Genomic DNA, 19640 nt, shown 5'->3' with positions numbered 1-19640 from the left:
AAGGCCTGTCGAACCCTTAAGCCCTTCGACATTGCTTCTCCCCTGGGCATGGGAGCTTGCAAGAGGTCCCGGACTGGGAGGACGACTGGCTCGCACAGAAAAATCCTCACGCACCACACTGGCACCACTAGCACTTGGCACTGCACCGACACTAGCACTAATTCCACCCACTGCACTCTTGACCTTCAGTTCTTTAACTTCGGCCATCAGAGACTTATGGTCACTTACCACTGATTCTACTTTATCGCCTAAAGCCTGAATAGCACGCAAAACAACTGACATATCAGGCGGAGGGCACACAGTAGGTTCGGGGGTAGCCACTACAGGGGTAGGAAAAGGTAGGGGATCATGAGGTGAGGAAAACATAGAAGAGTGAGAAGAACTTCTCCTAACTCTACCTCTCTCTAACTTAGATGAATATTTTAAAAGACGGACAAATTCCAATTCCGAAAGTCCGGCGCATTCCTCACATCGATTTTCTAATAGACAGGGCCTGTCCCTACAGTCAGAACAAGCGGTGTGAGGATCTACCGAGGCCTTCGGAATACGCCTATTGCAAGACCTACATCGTCTATGGGAGGGGGCTTGCGAAACGTCAGACATCTTGTTTCAAAGAGTTAGCCAAAGGGTGATCCAAAAACAAGCAAAATTCATTAACCGTTATATCAGTATTATATAAAAGCTATCTAGCTAATATAAGAAGGATTCCAGTAAAGCGACAGCCGTTAATCTGAGAGAATACTTCACCAAATATCCGTGAATAAACTCGAAGACCATAAGCGTATCCCAGAACGTCTAGCCGGAAGCACGACAGAGGAATAATTGAGGAGGTGTCAACAACAAATGATTGAGTACCTGGCCACAGGTGGCGCTGGTAAGTACACCCCCTTCTAGTATTGTGATAGCTGGCGTATCCCTCCATAGAATTCTGTCGGGCAACGGAGTTGACAGCTACATGATTATCGGGTAAGTTTAATATTGAAAAATTTATTTTTTCTTATTTAATTTTTTTTCAACTACTGTACCTACTCTGCAAAACTCTACTAACTTTAATCTGATACCTTTGCAACCAAATATTTACTACTGTACTTCCCAATGCTCAGGGAAAATACTGAGTTATTCCAAGCTTTAACTATAAATGCATAATCTTGCAAAACCCTTATTTGTAACAGGGAATAAACATTACTCAATATTATGATCAAAACTGCTAAACCATAAATAAAAAAACAAAATCTGATTCTGTATCTTTGGCTAAAGCATAGGATACAAATCTAAATAGGTAATCACTTCCATGAAACCAACAATAGAATAAATACTTAAGAATTACGAATGCAGTAAAATTCTAAAAGAACTTATCACAGTTCTATTATGTTGCACTATTAAAAAAATACCCTCAAAACTGTATGATATGAAATAAATCACAAATATCAAGAAACATGAAACTAAATTAACTACTACAATAACTCAGCAATATTATGTAGCCTTCCCAATACTGCTGCATATAAACAAAAAGATGAAAAGCATCCTACCTTTGGCTGGTTGAATGGGTGTCTTCTTCTTTGGCAAGGTAATTCGTGGATCGCGAACAGTAAGTGGAAGAACCATTCGCTTCTTCAAGTTTGATGTAGTTAATCCATTCCATGCTTCAACTTGGGACTTGTGAAATTCTATTTTGTCCTCATCTTGATAATAGTCTTTCCACCAACTAGTATTAATTCGATCTTCATCACTTGGTTCGCTGCTGTTATCTATGTTTCCAACTAGCAAATTAGCAGGGATTAATGCAGCTTTTAAAACGCTGATAGCCTCTGGTCCAGTAAGCCGAAATCTACATAGGGTGTCTTTCAATAGTGTCATAGATATGCCAGATGAGTTGTGATACTTGGGTGTTCTTTCAAATGGTATGTTTTTCAGTGCCAGTTTGGCTCCATTCACATCCTTAAATCTCTTTCCTGCAGGATGTCTATCTGTATTTTCTTCATTTTTCCTTTTAAGAGTACCTTTCACTCCATTTTCCTTGACTAGAATCCCTTCACTACTAATTTTTCCAAGAGGAGAATTAACATGTGATACACCTTCAGTCCCCTTACTATCATCCTTTTTATCACTCACATGGTCCTTATCATCACCAACTTTATCTTTCTCTTTCTCATCTTTGGAATCTGAAGAATCAATGCCAGGGGTACTGTGGACTCTTACAAGGTTAAATAATTCAGTTATTGCCTGAACAATATGATGATGAGCTGATGGGTGAACCCAAATCCAGAGTCTTACATTTTCTGATGGTTTATTGGGATGACACGGTACAGCAGGCAACCACATAATATCTACATCACTAAGAGCTCCATAAGGCTGCCTGTAAAGTTTGAAAAATTGTAAGAAACTTGTTTAAACTTCAAGAATTCTTTCAAAACTTTGAAGAAAATAATCTACAACTGCCTTAGAGTTTAAATTTGAAAAAGAAATAAATAAAAACGTGTACATATAATAAGCAATATTTGAATTATAATCTATGTAAAAAGACAAATTTGGAAGTACAGTAATTTCTATTTTTCATAACTATACAAACCTGGGTTGTTTAACAGGAGCTCCAATTAAAAAAACCACGGCTTGTATTCATGTTTTGACACAACGAATTAAATCAATTAACATCACAGATAAACTATTGGTTAAAAAATACAGTAATAAGATATTCTATGATACTCACATATCTGGTTTAAAAAAAGTGACCCTCTCCCACTGACGTCCCTCTTGCACCTCTGGAATGGTAATAGCTGTCAGATCCCATGGTTGAGTAATTCGTGTTAACCCTGCAATAAGTGCTGTTGGAGTTCCTTCTAATTCTATACAGCCCATATAAGACACATCCTGTAAATTTAGAACCAATGTGAAAAAAGAAATATGAAATAATTTTGAAACCAATGAATAATTCAGTTCTTTACTAATAGAAACACTGACCAACTAGGGAACCCTTACAATCAATTATTTTAACATTAGAAGATTTACGGAAATAAAGTTCCTTGTACCAAAAATTTATACATACATACACATATACCAAGGCACTTCCCCCAATTTTGGGGGGTAGCCGACATCAAACAAATGAAACAGAAAAGGGGACCTCTCCTCTCTATGTTCCTCCCAGCCTGACAAGGGACTCAACCGAGTTCGGCTGGTACTGCTAGGGTGCCACAGCCCACGCTCCCCCATTATCCACCACAGATGAAGCTTCACTACGCTGAATTCCCTACTGCTGCTACCCCCGCGGTCATCTAAGGCACTGGAGGAAGCAGCAGGGCCTACCGGAACTGCGTCACAATCGCTCGCCATTCATTCCTATTTCTAGCACGCTCTCTTGCCTCTCTCACATCTATCCTCCTATCACCCAGAGCTTTCTTCACTCCATCCATCCACCCAAACCTTGGCCTTCCTCTTGTACTTCTCCCATCAACTCTTGCATTCATCACCTTCTTTAGCAGACAGCCATTTTTCTTTCTCTCAACATGGCCAAATCACCTCAACACATTCATATCCACTCTGGCTGCTAACTCATTTCTTACACCCGTTCTTACCCTCACCACTTCGTTCTTAACCCTATCTACTTGAGATACACCAGCCATACTCCTTAGACACTTCATCTCAAACACATTTAATTTCTGTCTCTCCGTCACTTTGATTCATACAACCCCTACCTCTTCTAAAACCACCCTGTACTTCTAAGATTGCATTCCCTGTTTTATCCTTAATACTATTAATCAGTACTCTACCATACACTTTTCCAACTACACTCAACAAACTCATACCTCTTGAATTACAACACTCATGCACATCTCCCTTACCCTTATATAGTGGTACAATACATGCACAAACCCAATCTACTGGTACCATTGACAACACAAAACATATTAAACAATCTCACCAATCATTCAAGTACAGTCACACCCACTTCCTTCAACATCTCAGCTCTCACACCATTCATACCAGATGCTTTTCCTACTCTCGTTTCATCTAGTGCTCTCCTCACTTCCTCTCTTGTTATCTCTCTCTCATTCTCATCTCGCATCACCGGCACCTCAACACCTGCAACAGAAATTATATCTGCCTCCCTATTATTCTCAACATTCAATAAACTTTCAAAATATTCCGCCCACCTTTTCCCTGCCTCCTCTCCTTTTAATAACCTTCCATTTCCATCTTTCACTGTCTCTTCAATTCTTAAACCAGTCTTCCTTACTCTCTTCACTTCTTTCCAAAACTTCTTCTTATTCTCTTCATATGAACGACCCAATCCCTGACCCCACCTCAGGTCAGCTGCCCTCTTTGCCTGACTTACCTTGCGCTTTACTTCCACATTTTTCTCTCTATATCTTGCACTATTACTCTACATCCATTCTTCAAAAGCCCTCTTTTTTTTCTTCCACTTTTACCTTCACTCCTTCATTCCACCATTCACTGCCCTTCCTCATGCTGCCTCCAACAAACTTCTTGCCACACACATCACTTGCAATCCCAACAAAATGATATTTTGATTATAAAATAAATTTTTTAATATACTTACCCGGTGAATATATAATAGCTGACGTCTCCGACGGCTCGACAGATTCCCAAAAACTCGCGAGCGATCGCCGTGAAGGTTGCGGGTGTGACCACCAGCGCCGACTATCGGCCAGATACCGCATATACTTGTCAACATCTCCAGTTCTTCTCAGTCCCCTAGGTCTCTATCGGGGAGGAAGGGAGGGCCTTTAATTTATATATTCACCGGGTAAGTATATTCAAAAATTTATTTTATAATCAAAATATCATTTTTAAATATTAAACTTAGCCGGTGAATATATAATAGCTGATTCACACCCATGGTGGTGGGTAGAGACCAGTATTAATACAATAAAGGCGTATATGCTCAAGAGTTTTTGACAACTATTCAAAAAACAGACTTAAGTCTAGGTACCTGGTAAGGATGCAGACTCTGAATATTACTCTGCCTCATTAGTCTGCTTTCCTCACGAAGCCCAGCCATCCTCACAGGATGCTGAAAGACTCCCAGGAGCTGTTATATCCAGGGCGAACACCCCTATAACAGGACCTCATCAATACCCTTAAACTGGGCGCTCTCAAGAAACAACATTTTGACCACCCGCCAAATCAAAAAGATTGCGAAAGACTTCTTAGTCTCCCGTACAACCCAAAAAAAAGAATAAAAATTTCAAGAGTAGATTAAAAGGATATTGGGATTAAGGGAATGTAGTGGTAGAGCCTTCACCCACTACTGCACTCGCTGCTACGAATGGTCCCAGTGTGTAGCAGTCCTCATAAAGAGTCTGGACATCTTTCAAGTAATATGAAGCGAATACCGACTTGTCTCTCAAAAAGGTCGCGTCCATAATACTTTTAATGGATCTATTTTGCTTAAACGCTACTGAAGTTGCTATCGCTCTGACTTCATGAGCCTTGACTTTAAGTAAATTACGATCCTTCTCACTTAAGTGAGTGTGTGCCTCCCGAATCAAAAGTCTAATAAAATAAGACCACGCATACTTAGACATGGGCAAAGAGGGCTTTATAACGGAGCACCATAAAGCCTCTGAACAACCTCGCAGCGGTTTAGATCTGGATAAATAAAATTTAAGAGCTCTACGGGGCACAGCACTCTTTCAACTTCATTCCCCACAATCTCGGAAAGACTGGGGATATCAAATGATTTAGGCCAAGGACGAGACGGAAGTCCATTCTTGGCCAAAAAACTAAGTTGAAGAGCGCATACTGCTTTATTAGTGGAGAAGCCGATATTCTTGCTAAAAGCATGTATCTCACTAACCCTTTAAGCCAAAGCCAAGCACACCAAAAAAAAAAGAAAAAAAAAAAAAAAGTGTCTTGAGGGTAAGATCCTTCAGGGCGGCTGAATTTAATGGTTCAAACCTGTTTACCATAAGGAACCGTAGGACCACGTCCAAGTTCCAAGCAGGAGTCGAAATAAGACTTCCTTGGAAGTCTCGAAAGACTTAAGCAGGTCTTGGAGATCTTTGTTATTAGAAAGATCCAAACCCCTATGCCTGAAAACAGAAGCTAACATGCTTCTGTAGCCTTTAATGGTGGATGCAGAGAGGGAGCGACCGTTTCTCAGATAAAGCAGAAAATCTGCAATCTGCGCTACAGAGGCACTTGGAAGAGGAAATAGAGGAGGACTTGCACCAGTCTCTAAATACCTCCCATTTCGACTGATAGATCCTGATGGTAGAGGATCTTCTAGCCCTCGCGATCGCTCTAGCTGCCTCCTTCGAAAACCCTCGAGCTCAAGAGAGTCTTTCGATAGTCTGAAGGAAGTTAGACGAAGCGTGGGGAGGCTTTGATGAAATTTCTTTACGTGAGGCTGTCGCAAGAGATCCATCCGCAACGGCAGACTTCTTGGAACGTCTACCAGCCATAGAAGTACCTCTGTGAACCACTCTCTCGCGGGCCAGCGTGGAGCAACCAACATCAACCTGGTCCCTTCGTGAGAGGTGAACTTCTGCAGCACCTTGTTTAGGATCTTGAAAGGTGGAAAGGCATAAACGTCCAGGTGAGACCAGTCCAGCAGGAAAGCGTCTATGTGGGCTGCCTCTGGATCCGGAACTGGAAAGCAGTAAGTTGAGAGCCTCTTTGTCAGTGGTCGCAAAAAGATCTATGGTGGGTTGACCCCATGTCATCCATAGCTTCTCGCACACAGTCTAGAGCAACGTCCACTCCATGGAGATGACTTGTCCTCTTCTGCTGAGGCAGTCCGCCAAGACATTCATTTTTCCTTACACAAATCTCGCCAAAGGAGGGATGTTACTTGCCTTAAATGGAGTTCCTTCTGATCCGTGGACCAAAGACCCGAGCATTCCAGACTGTCCAGTGGAGCTCCCTAACCCAAATCCGATGCATCTGAATACAACACATGGTTTGGGTTCTTGATCGCAAGAGAAAGACCTTCTCAAAGTCTGATGTTGCTGTCCCACCAAGACAGACATGTCTAGACTGAGTTGGAGATTGGGAAAGAGATACTCTCTAAGCCCTTCTCCTTGTTCCAATGGTTTAGGTGAAATTGGAGAGGGCATAGGTTGAGTCTCCCCAGAGAGATAAACTACTCCAGCGATGAAAGAGTTCCCACGAGGCTAGTTCAAACTCTTACAGAGCAACTGTTTTTCTCTTGCAAGTGAAGGACTTTTAACAGAGCTTGTTCCATTCTTGTGGGAGACGAAAAGGCTCGAAAAATCAGACACTGTATCTCCATTCCCAAATAGAGAATAGTCTGGGATGGGGTACTGTAAGTTACGACTTCTCTACGTTCACTATGAGACCTAGCTCCTTGGTTAGGTCTAATGTCCATTAGAGGCTCTCCAGACAGCGATATAATGACGACGCCCTGATTAGCCAGTCGTCAAAATAAAGGGAGGCTCTGAATCCTCAAAAAATGTAGAAAGCTTGCTACATTTTGCAAGGGTCATGTAAAAACAAGAGGAGCAGGAATGAGGCCGAAGTACAGTGCTCGAAATTGGTACATTACTTTCCCGTCCACAAACCTCAGATGTTGTTGAAAGTTTGGATGAATCGGGATGTGGAAGTATGCATTCTGAAGGTCGAGAGAGACCATCCAGTCGTCTTCCCTTACTGCTGCCAAGACAGATTTGGTAGTCTTCATCGTGAAGTTTGTCTTGACAATGAACACATTGAGCGCACTTACATCTTAAGTACTCCTGCAGTGAACGTGGCTGCCAGATCATTGGAGCCATCCCTGATAGCCTTGTTCCTGCAGTGAACGTGGCTGTCAGATCATTGGAGCCATCCCTGATAGCCTTGTTCATGCATGACATAATTGTACAGCAATACATTGACAGCTGGAGAGACCTTCTTACTTAAGGCTCCCAGGGACCAATCCAACAAATAAAAACTTCAAACGCTCGAAAAAGCTCCTAACAGGAGATGGTCTAGCTCTGAAGCCGACCATAAAATCTTGGAGCGTCTCATGGCCAGGCGACGGGGAGAGTCTACGAGGCTTGAGAAGTCTCCCTGGGCAGAGGCAGGAACTCCCAAGCCGAGAACTTCTCCCGTGTCATACCAGACGCTCGCTCTAGAAGCCAGTTTAAAAGGAGGGAAAGCAAAGGCTGTCTTCCCCAAACTCCTCCTGGTGATCAACCAGTCGCCTAGCAAACGTAAAGCTCTCTTAGAAGAGCGAGAGAGCACTAGCTTAGTAAACGAAGGCTTCGAAGTAGCTAGGCCTAGCGTAAACTCTGACGGAGGCGAACGAGGAGCAGCAGTTACAAAATGGTCCGGAAAAAGATCCTTAAAAATCAGCATGATTTTTTTAAAGTCCATAGAGGGCTGAGCAGCTTTAGGCTCCTCTCCGTCTGACAAAGTCCCCAAAGGAATATCAGTTGGAGGGGGATCAGCAACTTCCTCATCTGAAGGAACCTCGTCCGACAATTGCCGAGTCTCATGAAAAGGAGAGACCTGCCGCGGCTGCAACGCTTGACAGGCAATGTCGACAAGCAAAAGAGCAGCAGTAGCAGTAGAAGAAGCGACGTCACGCCGCTGCTGAAAGGACTGAAATCCTTGTGACTGACCAACAACAACAACTGAAGTTGATTGACGCTCGACGTCACGTCGGAACTGCCTTGACTGCATAGACAAAGCAGGCAAAACAACCTCTGACTGCGGTGATTGATGCTCAACGTCACGTCGAGGCAACGGAGCCGGTCGGCGAACGTCAGGTTGGGGCTGCGGCAGCAGCGGCTGAACGTCAACACGAGACTGCGGCAGCGGCTGAACGTCAACACGAGACTGCAGCAGCGGCTGAAAGTCAACACGAGACTGCAGCGAGGGAGGAACCATGTCACGTGACTGACGTGAAAAACTACTGACATCACGTTTCAAAGTACAAGAAAACGTCAGCACTAACGTCAAACGGACGAGTAAATACTCGTTTGGGCGGCTGACGGCCAGAGTCTCGTTCAGCGTAACGGCGACTCGAAAGCGAAGGATCATCGTGAACCTGCTCAACGTCATACTCCTCCATAAGGGAGGCAAGCTTAGTCTGCCTGTCCCGCAGGACAACCCATTTAGGATCAACGGGAGTCGGAACGGGCCGAGACGACGGTAACGTCTGTGTTGGCAAAACATTGCCTTTACCGCGACCCTCGGACCCCGAGTTACGCTTGCGTTTAATAGGCGAACAGTCTTCCGACGACTGCAAAGGGTCAGAGCTGTCCCAATGGCTACAGCCAGGACGCTGGACCTGTCCTGAGGGGACTGACTTTCGCTTCAAGGGTCTAGAAATCTTGCGCCAAGGTTTCTTTTGCGAAAAGTCTTCGGATGACGAGGAGAACACTCACACGTCTTATGGTAAGGGCGATCTTGACGAGAAACGTCCGATACCAAAGAGGGAACGTCTGTACGTTGGTTAAAGCCTCTCGTCCCCTTAAGTCCTACGACATTACTTCTCCCTGGTGCAGGGGAGCCTGAAAGAGGTCTCGGACTAGGGGAGCGACAAGCACGAACAGACGAACCCTCGGTCGCAACACAGAACATGTTTTTTGCACTTACTTCACTGATATCGTATTTTTCAATAATTTCACATTAGGCATGAATAAAACTAATTTCTACCTGAAGCACGCAATTCTCCCTTACATCAAAAGGTTAGAATTGCGAAATGAGTTGTATAATGTAAGCACATTAGTACAAAATGAAACACACATGCAAAAATCAATAAACATATACATATATATCGAATAAAACGGAAATATATAAAGTTAAAAAGATCAGTGACTGGGGAGGAGACTAAACACTAGTTCACTAAGGACTACGTTTTCAATCTCTCACCGTACAGTGCCTTGGGACGAGAATAAAAACTAAAACGTTTTATCCTCTCTCCCCGTACAGAGACTTGGGACGAGAGTAAAAAACTGAATCGAGAACAACGTTACTCGCTCCCAAACTCCTTGTACAGAGACTTGGGACGAGAATAAAGATCGGATCGTTCTCTCTCTCTCTCTCTCTTGTCACACACAAGAGAATGGCCCACTCACCCTTCGTCAATAACAGGTTATTTGACCAAAGGAAAAAACTGAAAGGACTAAGAAATTGAAAATTAACAAGTTCCTTTAAATTAGTATCTAAAACACTTCAGTTTGAAAGAAGAATGAACAAAACGTCAAAATCGATTTACTCTTTCTGCAAAGTGAAACCGTGATTCTCTCTTTAACTATCGTAACGATAGAGCGCAAACTGCGTAGCATAAATAAACCAAACGTTAGTTCATCTTTGCAAAAAACAGCACGAAGACTATTCAAAGAATATATTTCTTAAAATATTTTCTAAAAAAAATTCATCTCATAACTCTTACGGAGCAACTGATTTAAACTTAACAAAAATAAAAGTTGAATGGGCTCAACGTTGTTTAACTTCGTTTTCCAAGTTAGGACCGCCTACAAGGAATAGGTAAAGGCCGCATATAAACAAAACATAAAATTTATCTTGATGTTTAGTATAAATGGAAAGCTAATCGAAGAGGCCTAATAAAGGCGGGTGAGATATAAAATATAAAGTATATAGAGGAAAATCTATAAATATCAACAATAATTTATAAAGTGATAAAATAATTACTAAAAGCCTTAAACACACTTCCGTACACTGAGGGGGGTCGGCCATCTTTTCTCTATGGGAAAACCAGATTAAAAAAAAAAAGCAAGGGCAAAACACTTTTCCTCTCCTTTCAAAAGCATTTCTTTTGAAGATAGTATCGAATAATCCAACACGGCGAAAGGAATAAAACCAAAACCAAGTACTTCACCAATTCGGTAGAAAACTCGAGGTCATAAAGCGAGTGGAACCAACTTGTCGACAAGACTGACAGAGAAGAACTGGAGATGTTGACAAGTATATGCGGTATCTGGCCGATAGTCGGCGCTGGTGGTCACACCCGCAACCTTCACGGCGATCGCTCGCGAGTTTTTGGGAATCTGTCGAGCCGTCGGAGACGTCAGCTATTATATATTCACCGGCTAAGTTTAATATTTAAAAATTTTCTTTTACTAACTTCCACTCCTCTAAATTACCAGTTTCTCTTACTTTCACTTCGTCATATGCCATTTTCAACCTTTCTTGATATTTACTTTTTACCCCCGGTTTTATTAGCTCTTCAACAATCACTAGCTCCCTTTTACATCCACCTGCTCTATTCCCCCGCTCTTTTGCTATAACTAATTTTCCTTCCACCAAAAAATGATCAGACATACCGTTAGCTATACCCCTAAACACATGCACGTCTTCCAAACATTCTTTTAGTTGACAACACACAATCCATTAAGGCCCTTTCTACCACTCTTCCATTTGCCACTCTTACCCATGTATACTTGTTTCTATCTTTCTTTTTGAAAAAGCTAGAACTTATCACCATCTCTTGCTCAACACACATATCTACCAGTCACTCACCACTCTCATTTTCACCTGGTACGCCATACTTCCCAATGACACTTTCTACCTCTCCTGTGCCCACTTTAGCATTTAAGTCACCCATGACAACTACATAATTCCTTCTACCCAGTCCTTCTACACACCTAGTTAATCCATTCCAGAACTCAATCCGCTCTTCACTTTTCTCACAACCTGGCCCATATGCACTGACAAAGGCCTAAGATTCCCTACCCAACCTAACCCTTACCCACATTAACCTAAATGATATCTCCTTCCATTCCACTAATTTACCTGCCATCCATTCACTTAGCAATAAAGCCACACCCTCTCTTGCTCTTCCCATTTCAATCCCAGACACTCTATCAGACATTTCACCAAACATCACTTCACCCTTCCCTTTTATCTTCGTCTCACACAAGGACAATATATCCATCCTTCTATTCCTAAACATACTTCCAATCTCACATCTTTTACTCTCTATCGTACTACATCCACGCACATTCAAACACCCCAAATCTAGAGTGCGGGGAGCAGTCACTCTCCCCCCAGCTCCACCTCTCTGATGATGTCTCACAGGATTGTAAATACAGGAGAGGGGGTTCCCAGCCCCCTCATCTCGTCCCTTTTAATCCCCTCTTATGACATGCAGGGATACGTTGGGGCTATTCTAATTGGTTTTATGCCCTCGCGGCCAAAACAAAAACAAAATAATGTCAAAGTGGCATCATGTTTCAAAATGAAGAGGATTTAATTATTATGGGAAGGAAGCAATGTATTACTTAAATGTTTATGAAGCTTCAGCAGACATCCACATTCACAATCTAGCTCTAACTACTTTTTATATTGTGTATAAGAAATTTTCTTTTGTCCTCAGCAAGTACTAATAAAAAGTGTATTGGCATGTTATGAACTTTGAGGCATTTTAAAAATAATGTTTAAGCATATAAATCTCCTGTATGTCTCTCTTCATTGCAGTAACGAACTTGAATGTGTATTAAGTTCAACCTAGAAAGCACATCAAACAGCCAAATGAATCTTAGGGCAACATAGTCAATATCAGCTAGATAAAGAAGGTATCTGTTGTACTTAACCACCATAATTTTCAATTAGAATCATATAACAGATTTTCTTTGTACACGGCTGGAGATAAAATAGGTTCTCTCGAACCGCATTTGTGTCTTGTTCTCTTTCTGCATGTACTGTATTCCAATCTGGTCAAGGCTTTCACAAGTTTCAGTACAGTATTGTTGAAGCATGTTGAAAACAATACAAATTAACTGAAACTTTATTCACCTCTCTGAATTTATGGGAATATGTTATTTTCCTTAGTAAAATAAATTTTTGAATATACTTACCCGGTGATCATGTAGCTGCAGCTCTGCTGCCCGACAGAAAAAACCTACGGGCGGGATACGCCAGCGATCGCTATACAGGTGGGGGTGTACAACAACAGCGCCATCTGTCGAGTAGGTACTCCAGTACTTCTTGTCAACAAAGAACCAATTTTCTCCTCGGTCCACTGGGTCTCTATGGGGAGGAAGGGAGGGTCCTTTAATTCATGATCACCGGGTAAGTATATTCAAAAATTTATTTTACTAAGGAAAATAACATTTTTCAATATTAATCTTACCCGGTGATCATGTAGCTGATTCACACCCAGGGGGGTGGGTGGAGACCAGCATACATGTTAACATTAGAAGCTAAGTATCCCGTATTTCATTTTAGCAGTTATTCAAAATAACAGACATAAAATTAATAAGTACCTGGTAAGGAAGTCGACTTGAACCATTACTCTGCCTTTTTAAGTACGTCTTCCTTACTGAGCCTCGCGATCCTCTTAGGATGCTGAGCGACTCCTAGGTGCTGAAGTATGAAGGGCTGCAACCCATACTAAAGGACCTCATCACAACCTCTAATCTAGGCGCTTCTCAAGAAAGAATTTGACCACCCGCCAAATCAACCAGGATGCGAAAGGCTTCTTAGCCTTCCGTACAACCCAAAAACAACAATAAAAAGCATTTCAAGAGAAAGATTAAAAAGGTTATGGGATTATGGGAATGTAGTGGTTGAGCCCTCACCTACTACTGCACTCGCTGCTACGAATGGTCCCAGGGTGTAGCAGTTCTCGTAAAGAGACTGGACATCTTTAAGGTAAAATGATGCGAACACTGACTTGCTTCTCCAATAGGTTGCATCCATTACACTCTGCAGAGATCTGTTTTGTTTGAAGGCCACTGAAGTAGCGACAGCTCTAACTTCATGTGTCCTTACCTTCAGCAAAGCATGGTCTTCCTCATTCAGATGAGAATGGGCTTCTCTAATCAAAAGTCTGATGTAATAAGAAACTGCGTTCTTCGACATCGGTAAAGCAGGTTTCTTAATAGAACACCATAAAGCTTCTGATTGTCCTCGTAATGGCTTCGTACGTCTTAAATAGTACTTAAGAGCTCTTACTGGGCAAAGTACTCTCTCTCGTTCGTTTCCAACCAAACTAGACAGACTTGGAATCTCGAACGATTTGGGCCAAGGACGAGAAGGGAGTTCGTTTTTAGCTAAAAAACCAAGCTGTAAGGAACATGTAGCCGTTTCAGATGTAAAACCTATGTTCCTGCTGAAGGCGTGTATCTCACTGACTCTTTTAGCTGTCGCTAAGCAAACGAGGAAAAGAGTCTTCAAAGTGAGATCTTTAAAAGAGGCTGATTGAAGCGGTTCGAACCTTGCTGACATCAGGAACCTTAAAACCACGTCTAAGTTCCAACCTGGTGTGGCTAACCGACGCTCCTTTGAGGTCTCAAAAGACTTAAGGAGGTCCTGTAGATCTTTGTTGTTGGAAAGATCTAAGCCTCTGTGGCGGAAGACTGCTGCCAACATGCTTCTGTAACCTTTGATCGTAGGAGCTGATAGGGACCTGACCTTCCTTAGGTGTAAAAGGAAGTCAGCTATCTGCGTTACAGAGGTACTGGTTGAGGATACTGAATTCGCCTTGCACCAGCTTCGAAAGACTTCCCATTTAGACTGGTAGACCTTGAGAGTGGATGCCCTCCTTGCTCTGGCAATCGCTCTGGCTGCCTCCTTCGAAAAGCCTCTAGCTCTTGAGAGTCTTTCGATAGTCTGAAGGCAGTCAGACGAAGAGCGTGGAGGCTTGGGTGTACCTTCTTTACGTGCGGCTGACGCAGAAGGTCCACTCTTAGAGGAAGAGTCCTGGGAACGTCTACTAGCCATTGCACTACCTCGGTGAACCACTCTCTCGCGGGCCAGAGGGGAGCAACCAACGTCAACCTTGTCCCTTCGTGAGAGGCGAACTTCTGCAGTACCTTGTTGACAATCTTGAACGGGGGGAACGCATAAAGGTCTAGATGGGACCAATCCAGAAGAAAGGCATCTACGTGAACTGCTGCTGGGTCCGGAATCGGTGAGCAATAATTCGGGAGCCTCTTGGTCATCGAGGTAGCGAACAGATCTATGGTGGGCTGACCCCACAGGGTCCATAGTCTGTTGCAAACATTCTTGTGAAGGGTCCATTCTGTAGGGATGATCTGACCCTTCCGGCTGAGGCGGTCTGCCATGACATTCATGTCGCCTTGAATGAACCTCGTTACAAGCGATATCTTTAGATCTCTTGACCAGATGAGGAGGTCCCTTGCGATCTCGAACAACGTCATCGAATGAGTCCCTCCTTGCTTGGAGATGTACGCCAAGGCTGTAGTGTTGTCGGAGTTCACCTCCACCACCTTGCCTAGAAGGAGGGACTTGAAGCTTCTCAAGGCCAGATGAACTGTCAGTAGCTCCTTGCAGTTGATGTGTAGTGCTCTTTGATCCGGATTCCACGTGCCCGAGCATTCCCGACCGTCCAGTGTCGCACCCCAGCCCGTGTCCGATGTGTCCGAGAAGAGAAGGTGGTCGGGGGTCTGAACAGCCAGTGGTAGCCCTTCGTTGAGAAGAATGTTGTTCTTCCACCACGTCAGTGCAGACTTCATCTCTTCGGATACAGGAACTGAGACCGCTTCTAGCGTCTTGTCCTTTCTCCAGTGAGTAGCTAGGTGAAACTGAAGGGGACGGAGGTGGACTCTCCCTAACGCGATGAACTGGTCCAGCGATGAAAGTGTCCCTATTAGACTCATCCACTGTCTGACTGAACATCGGTTCCTTTTCAGCATGCTCTGGATGCATTCTTGGGCTTGACTGATTCTGGGGGCCGACGGAGAAGCCCGAAAAGCTTGACTCCGAATCTCCATACCTAGATAGACTATGGTTTGGGATGGGACGAGTTGGGACTTTTCTATATTGACCAGGAGACCCAATTCCTTGGTCAGATCCATAGTCCATTTGAGATTCTCCAGACAGCGACGACTTGACGCAGCTCTTAAAAGCCAGTCGTCCAAATAGAGGGAGGCTCTGATGTCTGCTAAATGCAGGAATTTGGCAATATTCCTCATCAGTTTGGTAAACACTAGAGGTGCCGTGCTTAGGCCAAAGCACAGGGCTTGGAACTGGTAAACCACCTTCCCAAAGACGAACCTTAGGAAAGGTTGGGAATCTGGGTGGATGGGGACGTGAAAGTACGCGTCCTTTAGGTCTAACGAGACCATCCAGTCTTCCTTCCTGACCGATGCTAGCACCGACTTCGTCGTCTCCATGGTGAACGTCTGCTTGGTGACAAAGACATTTAAAGCACTGACGTCCAGCACCGGTCTCCACCCTCCTGTCTTCTTCGCTACTAAGAAGAGACGGTTGTAGAAGCCCGGGGATTGATGGTCCCGGACTATGACAACCGCTCCCTTTTGTAGCAAGAGAGACACCTCTTGCTGTAAAGCTAGCCTCTTGTCCTCCTCTCTGTACCTGGGAGAGAGGTCGATGGGAGTTGTTGCTAGAGGGGGCTTGCGCAAGAATGGAATCCTGTACCCCTCTCTGAGCAACTTCACAGACTGTGTGTCTGCACCCCTGTTCTCCCAGGCCTGCCAGTAGTTCTTGAGCCTGGCTCCCACTGCTGTCTGGAGACGATGGCAGTCAGACTCTGCCTTTTGAGGACTTGGAACCCTTCTTCTTTTTGCCACGTTGACTATCGGCACGGGTACCTCCTCTGCTGGAGGTTCTGCCACGAAAGGGCGGAATGAACCTAGATGCAGGTGTGTCCATCCTAGGTCTAGGGACGGAAGGTAAAGCTGTCACTTTACGTGCGGAAGACGCCACCAAGTCATGGGTGTCTTTCTGGATCAACGAGGCGGCAATCCCCTTGATCAGCTCTTCAGGAAAGAGGCACTTGGATAGCGGAGCAAACATCAGCTCTGACTTCTGACATGGTGTGATCCCCGCCGACAAGAAGGAGCAAAGGTGATCTCGCTTCTTAAGAACTCCTGACACGAAAGAAGCCGCAAGCTCGCCAGACCCATCCCGAATGGCTTTGTCCATGCAGGACATGATGAGAATGGCAGAGTCCTTGTCCGAAGGGGAGGTCTTCTTGCTCAACGCTCCCAAACACCAGTCCAGGAAGTTGAAGATCTCAAACGCACGGAAAACTCCCTTCAAAAGATGGTCCATGTCCGAGAAGGTCCAGCAAATCTTGGAGCGTCTCATAGCCAGTCTGCGGGGAGAGTCTACCAGACTTGAGAAGTCGCCCTGGGCAGAGGCAGGAACTCCCAAGCCAAGATCTTCTCCCGTGGCATACCAGACGCTAGATTTGGAAGCAAGCTTGGTCGGGGGAAAGATGAAGGAAGTCTTTCCCAGTTGCTTCTTGGCCTGCAACCACTCTCCCAGTACCCTTAAAGCTCTCTTGGATGAGCGAGCGAGTACGAGTTTCGTAAAGGCAGGAGCTGCTGACTGCATGCCTAAAGCAAACTCAGAGGGAGGTGAGCGTGGAGCTGCAGACACAAACTGGTCCGGATACAACTCCCTAAACAGGGCAAGGACCTTCCTAAAGTCTAAGGAGGGAGGCGTAGTCTTGGGTTCGTCCATGTCGGAGTGTTGATCGTCCAAATGCGCAGCTTCGTCGTCATCAGAGATTCCTTCATCCGAATGCTGAGGAGGAAGCGGCAAAGGAGGAGAAGAAAGCTGAACGGCTGAATCCGGCAGCACGGGTGCATGCGTAGCTGCACTGGATCCAACATCATACCGCTGCTGGTCAGTCTGAGAGCTGGCAACAACAAAAGCGGAGTGGTGGTGCGTGGTGGGGACTGCCGTGGGTTGCGGAGACTGCCGCATTGCGTCAAAACACGGCAGCTTGACTGCACCTTCCCACTGCTGATGCGGTAGCTCATGCATGTCAACGGAGGGTGCCGCATGTCGGCTAACGTCAACATGCGTCTGGCAGGGTCGACTGCGCATCGGTGGTGGAGCTCTCACAGCCGGAGTGTGGGAGCAGGCAGCCGCAGTGTCAGCTGAGCGCACAACCGTGGCAGGTTGTAAGTTAACGGGTGCAGCGTCAACCTTCTCAGCATGATACTCCTGCATGAAAGAAGCTAGCTGAGTCTGCATAGACTGCAGCATAGACCACTTAGGGTCTACAGCGGTTGGTGCGGCAACAGACGGAGTGATTGCCTGCTGCGGAACCACTCTACCTCTCTTGGGAGGTGTGCTGTCTTCGGAAGACTGCGGCGAGTCCGAACTGACCCAGTGGCTACACCTGGGCCGTTGGACTCGCTCGGAAGGGACCTTGCGCTTGAGAGGTCGTGAGACCTTGGTCCAGCGTTTCTGTCGAGAAACTACTTCCGCAGACGAGGAATGAATGGGCTCACTCGTCTGTTTGTGGGGGGGACGATCTCTGCAAGATACGTCCTCAACCACTGAGGGTACATCTGTACGCTGATCAAGGCCTGTCGAACCCTTTGGTCCTTCGACATTGCTTCTCCCCTGGGCTTGGGAGCTTGCAAGAGGTCCCGGACTGGGAGGACGACTGGCACGAACAGATGCACCCTCATGCGTAACACTGACACTTTTCACAACACTTGCACTCACTACACTTCCCACTGCACTTTTCTCCTTCAACTCCTTGACGTCGGCCAAGAGTTGATTGCGGTCATTCGCTAATGACTCCACTCTGTCACCAAGAGCCTGAATGGCACGCATCATGTCTGCCATCGAGGGTTGTTGAGAGCTAGTAGAGGGGTCGGGTGTAACCACTACAGGGGAAGGAATAGGTTGTGGGGCATGGGGAGAGGAAAAATCAAAAGAGCGAGACGAACTCCTCCTGATCCTATCCTTCTCTAGCCTACGTGCATTCTTAAGGAATTCTTGAAAATCGAATTCCGAAAGCCCAGCGCATTCCTCACATCGATCTTCCAATTGACAGGCTTTACCCCTACAATTGGAACAAACGGTGTGAGGATCAATAGAGGCCTTCGGAAGACGCCTAGAACAGTCCCTAGCGCTACACTGCCTGTAATTGGGGACTTGAGTAGGGTCAGACATCTTGAATTAGTCAAAGGGGGGAAATCCAAAATCTATCCAAGTCGTCAACAAATAATCCAAAAAACTAATCAATGAAAGCTTGAAAAGGTATTGATGATAACTCCTGTACAGCGAAAGCTAAAAACTAGAGAGAATACATCACCAAAAGCGTGAAAATCAACTCCAGAAACAACAGCGTATCAAGTAGGTCTTGCCGGTGGCACGACAGAGAGAAAATTGGTTCTTTGTTGACAAGAAGTACTGGAGTACCTACTCGACAGATGGCGCTGTTGTTGTACACCCCCACCTGTATAGCGATCGCTGGCGTATCCCGCCCGTAGGTTTTTTCTGTCGGGCAGCAGAGCTGCAGCTACATGATCACCGGGTAAGATTAATATTGAAAATATACAAATTATACAATATGGTTTGCCATCCACATAAGTAAAATGTAGCTAGTGATGAGCACTTACTTCAGATGATGATAGAATACAGGATCAAGACATCTCATTCGGTCTTCTGCCTCTAAATCTAGTTTAGTCTCATAGAGCGTCTAAAATTGCAGAATGCAAAGGGTTTAGCAGCAGAAGGAACTAAAGTATGTAAAGATTTTGAAGCTCTGTGGCAGCCTTTACAAATCTATGGAGCGGAGAGTACGTTCAGAACCCTTACTGTATAAAACTCTATTCATTTAGAATGCCTATGGGAGGCTGGGTTAGGTTTAATAAAAGGTTGAGAAGGACCAAAATTATCAAGACTAAGGGAAGATTCACGAGACTTCTGAAGTTTAGACAAAAGGAACATGTGATGTCAATAGCTTGTAAAGCTTG

At 44.7% G+C, this 19640-nt stretch overlaps 1 protein-coding gene across 1 annotated transcript in view; it reads right to left on the bottom strand.

The window, feature by feature from the left end:
- Pop1 (POP1 ribonuclease P/MRP subunit) overlaps positions 1 to 19640 on the bottom strand; it is a 48337-nt gene that overhangs the window by 17814 nt on the left and 10883 nt on the right. Inside the window, exons 5-6 of the mRNA XM_068355199.1 lie at positions 2708 to 2868; positions 1530 to 2356 (exon numbers count right to left, since the gene is read on the bottom strand). Coding sequence (XP_068211300.1) covers positions 1530 to 2356; positions 2708 to 2868 — 988 coding nt within the window. The remainder of the gene's footprint in view (positions 1 to 1529; positions 2357 to 2707; positions 2869 to 19640) is intronic.

This window comes from Palaemon carinicauda, chromosome 31 (genome assembly GCF_036898095.1).
Source record: "Palaemon carinicauda isolate YSFRI2023 chromosome 31, ASM3689809v2, whole genome shotgun sequence".
In the NCBI taxonomy this organism is placed as follows: Eukaryota; Metazoa; Arthropoda; class Malacostraca; order Decapoda; family Palaemonidae; genus Palaemon; species Palaemon carinicauda.
The sequence above is the reverse complement of the archived record's forward strand: the minus strand, read 5'-3'. Positions and strand labels throughout refer to the sequence as shown.